Here is an 11,456-nt window from a genome sequence, read left to right as displayed (position 1 = left end):
ACCTAACCCTAATTCAAATAGCCAATAAGAATCATTATTAGAATCAAACATTCGATTGAAATAAAATCAGTTTCACTAGATAGAAATTAAACACAAACATCAGGTCATATGATTTGATTCACAACCAAAAGTCAAAACATGAAATTGGAGAAGTTAGGGTTCTAGCCACACATGGCTAGAACAAGATTAACAAGTTTAAAAGATGAAATTAAGTGCTAAAGTGCTTACAAAGAAGAAATTAAAATGTTTCCCAATGATTAACGGACAAACCCTTGCTAAAACCCTTGAATTCTCCTCTCCAAAAGTGCTCTGGTATGTTCTATCCTCCCCCAAAATGACCCCATTCTCGACATAAGGAAAAAGGGAAAAACTGCCAAAAAACAGTTTTTAAGTTGAACACGGCCCGTGTCGATATAGAGTAAATCAACACGGGTCGTGTTAAGTGAAAACACACCCTTCAATCCTCGATTCCAACTCTAAAGTATGATCCTAAAAAATGTTCAACTGGACCAACACGCCCCGTGTCAATATAGAGAAAATGAACACGGGTCGTGTTCAGTGAGGTCAAAATGCCTGGAATGGTCAAACATGCCCCGTGTTGGATTTCTAGGCCAAACCCAACACGCCCCGTGTTGCCCTCTGACTCGGAGTCCAAACTTGATTTTCTCAATTCTTCCGTTCTACGCTCGATCATCCTGCAATCTTCACCAATGCCCCACGGCACCTCCAAAAGCGCGCTCAAACTCCGGTTTACCTGAAAATGTCATTAAAGAGTGCAAATAAGGTTGTTCCAGAAATTAACCTAAATATGATGAAATGCAATAAAAGCAAAGAACAATTATGCTAAAAACATACATACAAAGGGCTAAAGGTTGTGCAAAAAAGGTGCACAAAATGCACCTAACAAATCTCCCCAAGCTTAGATCTTTCTTGTCCTCAAGAAAGAACAAGAAACAGACAAAACAGGACGATTTCTAAATGACAGAAAGAAACTTAGAACAAAAGGGGACGGGAAGGTTCTAAGGACTAGGGATGAATGCATGCAATGCAGACAATGAAAAAGGAAAAGAAAAAAAATGTACAGAAGCATTAAAGAAACAAAATGTATCAAAAAGAAATTTAAGGCACAAGTAAATAATCTATATAAGTACGATCAGACTTTACATCAATATTGCTCCAATCATTAATACCTAGGCAACCATCCTGCTTCCTTCCATATATCACAGACTCCCAAAGTGAGGAAGACCCGAAACGGTGTAACCCAATAATCCAAACCTAGTTTTATTAAAACTTTATACCTTACTAAGCTTTATGGGCGAAAATAACATAGTCCGGATCTCATGTACTTAAGACTAGATGGCCAAGAATCTGAATCGACGCATCCTTAAGAACCCGTCACGGCGAATCAGCTTTCGCTGAAACAGTGAGCCCACCCAAAGGGGCCCAGCTCCTATGCTTTCACTTTTTCGAGAGCCACAAGTATCACATCACACAGTTCTTCATTCGCCAGATTTGACTTTGAATTGGCTTTTGATTTGATTGAACTTTGATTTGTACTTCGTTTTGAATTTGGATTCTTCAATCTTCATTTTTGGAATTTCTTGAGATTTCTTCGTTTTGGCACTTGAAATTCTGATTTGGGTACTAGATATGACAGTTGTACCTTTCCTTCTTTCTTGACTGTGTGGATCTGATACTTAAGCTCTCTGTCACCGCGAGGGTGACGCGCGTCAACAAATAGGTCCATGTTCTGTGGGTCCAGAGTTGCCGATAAAGATTCTTTTTAAACATTCAGAAGAAAATCATCCTAAAGCTGTTATTACCGCCCAAAAAATGTTTCAATATAATTTCTTTTTATTATCTAAGGCTAGGGTCTCGAATTACGGTGTTTGGGTCCCTAGTTATGGCAGCTGAATCTACACTTCCGGTAACTATCCAGTCGCCTCGGGTATTTTGTTTTTTTTTCATTTGATTTCTCGTTTTCCCACTTCATGGAGCTATTGTATGTAAAGAGTGTCATCATCTCGTACATTTTTTTTGATGCACATGCAAATGATGAAATGCAAAAACTTAAAATAAAAATAAAAATAAAAATGTTTTTGGGTTTTATAAATGCAGAATGAAAGAAAAAGGAAATATATATATATATATATATATATATATATATATATTATGATGCATGGATGCATGAACCTAATGTGACTCTACCCCTCCCCAAGCTTAAAGATAAGCATCGTCCCCGATGCTTGAAGAGGGCGGAACAACCTAAAACGGAGGAGGAGGAGGAGGAGGAGGATAATAACTGAAATTTCGGGTCCAAGCCTAAAAATCTTCCTCATGTTTGCGTTGACGCTCTTGATCCCGAGCGTAATGGGTGGTGAAGGAAGAGAAACTCTGAGTGAGGCTTGTAATATCTTGCTGGTAGGTGTCGAGGCGGGTATGGATGGACTGGAATTCATCCATATATTGTTGATGATAAGACGGGGGCGCAGCATAATGGGATGAGTTGGCACCATCGGTGGGAAGAGCATGGTGGGGCTCCTCCTCCTCTTCATCATCATCATCACCTTCCTCGTTTTCTTCACTTTGCTCATCTACCTCAGTGGAGTATGAATGGGGGAAGATGTATGGCATGATTTGCCAATCGGTCATGTGAATGGGGTTCCGGAGATCAAGAATGCCTTTGTTTTCTGGTGTGATGAGGAGCTTTGGATCATGATTTTGACCCACGGTCCAGTGGTGTGTGCCATCCGCTGCCGAACGGAATAGTCGCATGGACTCAAGGACAGCAGTGGTGAGATAAGGCTCACCCGGCAGTGGCTGGTGGGGACCGGGGTATGGGGCTCGGACTTGGGCGCTCTTGGCGAGCATGCTGACAATACCCCCGCAATAAATCCTTCCCGATCGGGATGTGCTCAGGCGGATGAGTTTATGGCACAAAAATTTACCATAATGAGGAACGAGGTTGTCCTCGGGATGAGCCATTGCATAAAGGATTTTGAGCTCTAGCGCGCTAATGGTGCTTCGCTCCTCTCTAGGGGCGACGAGCGAAGCAATGATTCTATGGGCCACCTTCATCACGGGATGGATAAGTGACGAGGCTTTAGCAGTGCTAGAGACGTATGGGTGTAAATGGGAGAGTTGGGTCCACCATGTCAAATCAAAGTATCCTTGAATTGGGTCAGTGGGGCCAAATGTGTTTTCAGTTGGGGCCCCAACAATGGCATTAATTTGATCCAAGGAAATCTCATAATCTTGATTCATGAGACGGAAGTAGAGGATCCCATGGTCCAAATAAACTGAGGATAGAAACTCAGCTGTTGGGACTTTGTACCTCAGTTCGTGGGCCCTCAATAACTCGTGCCATCCTATGTTGCGAAACAGGGTTTGGACTTGTTTATAAATGTGCAATTCTTTAAGGGATGGCACATGCGCAAACTTTTGGATGGCATGACCCCGCTGAAGGAATGCCTCAAATTTGCCCTCTTGAATTGGGCCAAGACACACGACACCACCATGAACCGGGTTGGGTGGTGGTGATGGGGACCTAGGTGGAGGTGATGGGGTTGGGGTCCTAGGCCTACTACGGCGGGCGGATGATTTGGTGCGCCTAAGCCTTTTAGAAGATTTACCTTCCATAGTCAATTTGGGACAAATTAAAAGTCAACTGGTCAATAAGTCAAAAGAAGTCAACTGTTGACGGGTCCAGTCAACACGAATTCAACCACCAAAATTTCGCGGGAAATTTGGTTTTGAATGATTTCCTATTGAGAATCAAGTCCAATTTGACCACAATTGCAAGCAATTTGACTCAAGAACACAAATCTCACAAGTGAAGAGTTGGAAGGAATTACCGAATCGTGCGTGGGATTGTGTTGTTCTTGACGTGAACAACCTTCTTCAACCTCCCCAAGCTTGCCCTTTTGAAGATTAAGAAACAAAAACACCAAAATCATATGAGATTTTCGGACATAGGGTTTGTCAAAACCCCCAAATCCACTATTAGAATGCAAGAAAATGATGTTTAGGATGGAGAAGATGAAGTATAGATGATAAAAATCAAACCTTTTTGGAGTGCAAACCAAAATCTTGTAGAAATTGAAAGGTTTTGATGAAAATCGGACCTAGGGTTTTTGTTGGGAGAGAGGGGTTGTTATGAGGTGATTGTGGGGGTAAATGAGGCCAAGTCCCGATTTTTTTCATTAAAAACCACCAGGCCTGCTGCGCGAACACGACCCGTGTTCCCACAGGCCAAATTGACACGCCCAGTGTTGGGGGTTTTATGTTGACTGAAGCACGAACACGACCCGTGTTGAGCATAAGGCAAAACTCAACACGGCCCGTGTTGCTCTCTATATGCGTCATGGTCGATTTCTTATGAACACGACCCGTGTTCACTTTGGGCCAAAATCCAACACGACCCGTGTTGGTCTCTGGATGAAAAATGGACAATTTTTCATGAACACGCCCCGTGTCCAATTTAGGCCAAGTGGGGCACGACCCGTGTACCCCTCTGGATGCTATTCCCCACTCTTTTGAACTTAAAAATTCCCTCTCATTGAAATGAAATGCTTTTGCATCCCAAGGTCCGTTTTTTTGGTTTGAAAAAAATGACAAAACAAATTTGGAACATTAAAAACCATAGAAATGCAAAGAACGAAATGTTTTAAAGAAAAATGACGAAAATACCCCCGGATTGCCTCCCGGTTAGCTGCCCTTGTTTTAAGTCGTTGGCTCGACTTTGCCCCCGAATATGCTTCAATCTTGGTACGTGGGGTTCTCCAACACATCAAGCTTCTCATTCTTCACCTCGAATCCTTCATAAAACGGCTTCAATTGATGACCATTAACCTTGAATGTTTTACCGGTTTGCTTGCTCGTGATTTCCACCGCACCATGGCCAAACACCTTTGTGACCACTAAAGGACCAACCCATCTTGATCTTAACTTCCCTGGAATTAACTTGAACCTTGAGTGGTAAAGAAGCACCTTTTGTCCTTGCACAAAAGTCTTCCTGGAGATCATTTTGTCATGGTACGCTTTTGTCTTCTCTTTGTAAATCATGTTGCTTTCGTACGCATCATTCCGAATCTCCTCTAACTCTTGAATGTCTAGCTTCCTTGTGTTTCCCACTTCATCTTCATTCATATTGAATTTCTTTATAGCCCAAAAAGCTTTATGTTCAAGCTCAACTGGAAGATGGCATGCTTTTCCAAACACCAGCCTATATGGGGACATACCAATGGGGGTTTTAAAGGCAGTACGGTATGCCCATAAGGCATCATCTAGCCTTATGCTCCAATCTTTGCGGTTTGGGTTGACCGTTTTCTCCAAGATGCTTTTAATTTGCCTGTTTGAGATCTCGGCTTGTCCATTGGTTTGGGGATGATAAGCTGTTGAGACTTTGTGTGTCACCCCATACTTCTTCAAAACAACCTCGAGCATCCTATTGCAGAAATGGGTCCCGCGGTCACTTATGAGCGCCTTTGGTGTGCCAAACCATGAGAAAATCTGTACCTTGAGAAAATCTACCACAACTTTGGAATCATTAGTACGGGTGGCCTTAGCCTCCACCCATTTGGACACATAGTCCACCGCCAATAAAATGTATGAACAACCAAAAGAGGGCGGAAATGGTCCCATAAAGTCAATACACCATACATCAAATATCTCACACACTAAAATGGGAGTAAGGGGCATTTGATTCCTAGAGCTTAAGGACCCGGATTTTTGGCACTTTTCGCAATGTGCACAAAACACATAAGAATCATGAAATATAGAAGGCCAAAAGCATCCACTATCTAGAACTTTCCTAGCTGTCCTTTGGGGTCCAAAGTGACCACCACAAGCATAAGAATGGCAAAAATTAAGGATAGATTGTACCTCTTTTTGCTCAACACACCTTCGGATCATTTGAACTGCATAGTACTTCCAAAGGTACGGCTCGTCCCATATATATCGCTTGGCTTCCTTCTTGATTTTATCTTTTTGCCAACGGGATGAATCTGGGGGAAATTGACTTGTGACCAAATAATTGACGATATCTGCATACCATGGTGCTTCTTTGGCTACAAATAGATGCTCGTCTGGAAATGTATCACAGATTGTTATACCATCTTTGGGTGATACAATGCGGCTTAGATGATCCGCAACTAAATTCTCCTTTCCACTCTTGTCTTTGATCTCAATATCGAACTCTTGCAAAAGCAGCATCCACCGTATTAACCTCGGCTTTGAATCTTTCTTTGTAAGTAAGTGCTTTATGGCTGCATGGTCCAAATATATGATCACTTTAGTTCTAAGGAGGTATTGTCGGAACTTCTCTAGAGCAAAGACAATAGCAAGCAACTCTTTCTCCGTTGTGGTGTAGTTGCCTTGTGCACTATCAAGGGTGTTTGATGCATAGTAGATGACATGATGTGCTCGGTCAACCTTTTGTCCCAAAACCGCCCCAACAGCGGTATTGCTAGCATCGCACATGATCTCGAATGGAAGATCCCAATTTGGCGGTTGAATAATGGGGGCGGATGTCAACAAGTCTTTCAAACGATCAAATGCCTTCTTACATTCATCACCAAACTCAAAATCGGCCTCCTTTTGTAGAAGTTGACACATCGGCACCGTGATCTTGGAAAAATCCTTTATAAACCGCCGATAAAAACCTGCATGGCCAAGAAAAGAACGTACTTCCCGAACATTTGTCGGGTATGGTAAGCTCTTAATAACATATGTTTTGGCTTTGTCAACTTCTAAACCTTTTTGTGACACCACATGTCCAAGTATCAAGCCCTTGTCAACCATAAAATGGCATTTTTCATAATTAAGGACTAAGTTTGTGTCAATGCACCTTTGTAAGATTTTGGTGAGATTTTGCAAACATTCATTAAAAGAATTTCCATAAACAGTAAAATCGTCCATGAAAACCTCTATGATATTTTCGACATATTCTGAAAATATGCTCACCATACATCTTTGGAAGGTCGCGGGTGCATTGCACAAGCCGAAGGGCATGCGTCTATACGCAAAGGTGTCGAAGGGACATGTGAATGTGGTTTTCTCTTGGTCTTCCGGGGCAACCGGAATTTGATGAAAACCAGAAAAACCATCAAGGCAGCAATAGTGGGATTTCCCGGCCAATCGTTCTAACATCTGATCGATGAATGGCAAAGGGAAGTGGTCTTTGCGGGTGGAAGCATTCAACTTCCTATAATCGATACAAACTCTCCACCCGTTTTGCACACGGGTGGGTACCAATTCCCCCTCAGAGTTTTTGACAACGGTGACTCCGTCTTTTTTCGGGACAACTTGCACGGGACTTACCCACTTACTATCAGAAATGGGGTAGATTACACCTGTATCCAAGAGCTTCATGATCTCTTTTTTAACCACCTCCATCATAGGTGGATTCAACCTCCTTTGGGCTTCACGGGTTGGCTTGAAGTCCTCTTCCATCAGTATTTTGTGCATGCATAATGATGGACTCAACCCTTTTATATCCGCAATGGTCCAACCAATAGCCTCCTTATACTTCTTCAAAATTCCAACCAACTCTTTTTCTTATTCTCGTGCTAGCTTAGTTGAAATTATCACCGGTAATGTCTCTTCCTCTCCAAGATAGGCATACTTGAGATGGTCGGGAAGAGCCTTCAACTCAAGAATCGGTGGTTGTACTATGGATGGGAGAAGTTTCGGATTGGAACTTTTTAGCTTCATGTGGGGTGGTTCAACTCTCATGGGTTGTGCTTTTTCCAAGGAATTGATTACTTCAATCAATTCATCCTCCAATGTGTACTTGTCAGCCAAATTCTTAATCCCTGTCTCATCAAAGTGTTTGCTCAAGATGGTGGTTAGCACATCTTGGCTTGACATCTCAAAGCAATCATTAGTACATGTATCAATAACATCTATGAAGTTTAAAGAATGAATATCACTAGGATAACGCATGGCTTCAAAGATATTAAAGTTAATCACCTCACCATCAAACTCCATAGACAAAGTACCATTGGCTACATCTATTTTTGTTTTTGCGGTACTCATAAAAGGTCTCCCCAAAAGGATGGAGTTCGATTGTGGGGTGTTTTCATCACCCATATCCAAAACATAAAAGTCAGCGGGAAATACAAGTTCATTAACTTGCACTAACACGTCCTCCAATACACCTTTCGGGTGTACCAAAGACCGGTCGGCAAGTTGAATGATAACTCCGGTTTTTGATAAAGGACCAATTCCCATTGTCTTATAGCTTGAATAGGGTAAAACATTGATTGATGCTCCAAGATCAAGCATGGCACGTGGTACAAAAAGGTTACCCATTTTACAAGGAACCGTGAAAACACCCGGGTCCTTGCATTTTTTTGGTAGCCGCTTTTGTAACACGGCTGAGACATTTTCACCAACTTTCACAGTTTGATTTCCTTTAAGCTTTTTCTTAGATGTGAAAAGTTCCTTGAGGAACTTAGCATATCTAGGAATCTGTGTAATAGCATCTAAAAGAGGGATATTGATTTCAACCTTTCGAAACATGGCCATGATTTCATCATCTTCCCGCTCTCTTTTGGTGCTTGCCAACCTTGAAGGAAATGGAGTTGGTGTGACTTTCACTTCGGTCTCTATGGGCTTCTTTGACTTGGAAGTACTTTTCCTTTCATCTTCTTTGATAGCTTCTTCCACCTCTATCTCTTTCTCTTTCTCTTCTTCATCCGGCATCTTTGGACCTTCATAGCTTTTCCCACCTCTTAAAGTAATGGCACAAGCATTGTGTTTTGGGTTCTTCTCCGTTTGAGACGGTAGCTTGCCTTGTGACTCCATCTTACTTACGGATTGAGCAAGTTGTGACACTTGTTGCTCCAAGCTTTTTATGCTTGCCTTGGTTTCTTGTTGGAAGCTTTGAGTGCTTGTGGCAAGGCTTTTCACTATGTCCTCTAAGGACATACTTGATGAACCCGCTTGTTGAGGAGGGTGATGTGGCTGCCTTGGCTGGTAATTTTGAGGTTGGAAGGGTGGTCTTTGTTGATTTTGAGGAAATGGTGGTCTTTGCTGGTATTGATGTGATTGATTTGACTGATAATTTCCTTGTTGGTTTCCTCCCCAACCTTGATTATTGTTCCATCTCTGATCACCTCGTGGTTGCTCATAACCCCTCTGATTTGACCCGAAATAGCCTCCCATGACTTTTGCTTCTTCATAATCTTCCTCTTGGAGTTGTGGGCACATATCGGTTGGATGCCCCACTTGAGTGCAAATACCGCATGGGCGGGGTGTGGGCTGCACACCTTTGTCTTTGGCCAACATCATTACTACTTTTGTGAGCTCGGACAATTGAGCTTCAATCTGAGGAGTTTGAACTTCCTTTACACCTCGGGGTGCATCCGTGTACCATTCTTCATCATGGCTTGAATGTTTGGAATCTTCAGCCATGTTCTTGATTAGATTGCGAATCTCAGTTGGGGTCTTATCGGGTAAAGATCCGCCACTAGAAGCATTGAGAAGTCTTCTTTCCATTGGGGTCATGCCTTCAATAAAGTATTGTAGGAGCTGATACTCGGTAATCCCGTGCTTTGGACAACGGGCACATAGTTTCTTAAATCTTTCCCAATATGTGTGGAAAGCTTCTCTTTTGTGTTGCTTGATCCCGATAATTTCCCTCCGTAGGGCTGAAGCTTTCATTTCGGGAAAGTACTTATCCAAGAACAACCGTGCAAGGTCTACCCAAGTAGTCACCGTCCCCGGTGGGAGGTCGTAGAGCCAGTCTTTGGCTGCGTCTTGCACTGCAAAGGGGGATGCCCTAAGCTTGATCTGATCCTCCGTGACATTGTGTGGTTTCATACCCACACATACTACATGGAATTTTGTGAGAAACTTGTGAGGATCTTCATTTTCCAGGTCCCTAAATGTTGGGAGTAAGTGAATGAGGCCGGATTTTAGTTCCAGGTTGGTGGCGGCTGGGTATGTGATGCAAAGAGGTTGTTGAGTAACCTCTTGTCTTGACCATTGACGGAGAGTTTGTTCAGGTGGTGGGTTTGGAGGTGGATTTCCTCCATGGTTATCTCCCATGGCTTGAGAAGTGGGTGATGTTTCTGTAGGTGAAGTGTTTAGGATATTATGAACACGTGAAGAGGGTGGAGTGGTATTTATGGGTGAGGATGGTTGTGGTGAGAGTGATGGGCTTTCTGTTTCTGATGCGGATACACTTGAGAGGGGTATGTCCTCCCAAATGTTGATGACCGGGGGATTGGATGATGAAGAAGTACCGGAAACCGGTTGCCTCTTACGAAGCTTGGCTTGCTTCCTTAACTTCTTTGCAGTCTTCTCTATCTTCGAGTCAATTGGCAGTGGTGTACCTGTACGAAAAGATCTAGGCATAAACAATTAGTAACACCGTGTAAGACCCAACAAATAATAGGGGTACGATATATTCCAAAATAACACTACTATATTGCACTAAAAGGTAGTACAAGGCAAGTAGGGTCGATCCACAGAGACACGGGACAATTGGTCTATACCTCTTTGCACAAGGTACTATGGTCACCAATAGTAAAGAGAGGGGGGTTTAGAATGCAGTGATTAAACAAACAATTAAAACATAAGCAATCAACTAAAGGCGTGAATTAAGTTCAGATTTTGTAAGGACTCCAACTTCATGAATGACAATCCAGAAATGTGAATCAAAGATGACAAGACATTTGTTTCATTCTATCTAAGTTGGTACTTGAAAGTGTTAACAAACTCTAACACTTTCCATCCACCACATTAATCAATCAAAACAAGCTCTTTGATTAATCCTAACCTTGCTAACCTAATCTAAACAAGCTCTTAGAATTAGATTAAAAGATCGCATTAAGCTTATTGTGAATGTTCCCAACAACACCCAATACTCCTCACAAGTTCGGGAGCGTAAGAATGTGTGAAAAAATTTACACTAAATTCATTCATAAGAAATCAATTTAATGCTTGTTACTTAGTTCAATTCACAAAACAATTACGGATTTTGCAAAATGAATAACTTGAATGACCTAACCCTAATTCAAATGGCCAATAAGAATCATTATTAGAATCAAACATTCGATTGAAATCAAATCAGTTTCACTAGATAGAAATTAAACACAAACATCAGGTCATATGATTTGATTCACAACCAAAAAGTCAAAACATGAAATTTGAGAAGTTAGGGTTCTAGCTACACATGGCTAGAACAAGATTAACAAGTTTAAAAGATGAAATTAAGTGCTAAAGTGCTTACAAAGAAGAAATTAAAATGTTTCCCAATGATTAACGGACAAACCCTTGCTAAAACCCTTGAATTCTCCTCTCCAAAAGTGCTCTGGTATGTTCTATTCTCCCCCAAAATGACCCCATTCTCGGCATAAGGAAAAAGGGAAAAGCTGCCAAAAAACAGTTTTTAAGTTGAACACGGCCCGTGTCGATATAGAGTAAATCAACACGGGTCGTGTTAAGTG

The 11,456-nt window shown here is 42.0% G+C and overlaps 1 protein-coding gene across 1 annotated transcript; it reads right to left on the bottom strand.

The window, feature by feature from the left end:
- Positions 1 to 7,557: 7,557 nt before the first annotated feature.
- LOC145163688 (uncharacterized) lies at positions 7,558 to 10,053 on the bottom strand. Its single transcript, XM_079082489.1, has one exon. It carries the CDS (start codon positions 10,051 to 10,053, stop codon positions 7,558 to 7,560), a length of 2,496 nt encoding a protein of 831 aa, XP_078938615.1.
- Between the last annotated feature and the right edge of the window lie 1,403 nt (positions 10,054 to 11,456).

Source organism: Lactuca virosa, chromosome 3, assembly GCF_052849685.1.
Source record: "Lactuca virosa cultivar CGN04683 chromosome 3, Lactuca_virosa_CGN04683_v6, whole genome shotgun sequence".
NCBI lineage: Eukaryota > Viridiplantae > Streptophyta > Magnoliopsida > Asterales > Asteraceae > Lactuca > Lactuca virosa.
Note: the sequence above shows the minus strand (reverse complement) of the source record. Positions and strands in the feature narration are given on the sequence as shown.

Excerpts from the sequence above, each read along its gene's own strand:
- LOC145163688 (XM_079082489.1), bottom strand. The coding sequence starts at position 10,053 with ATGGGAGATAACCATGGAGGAAATCCACCTCCAAACCCACCACCTGAA.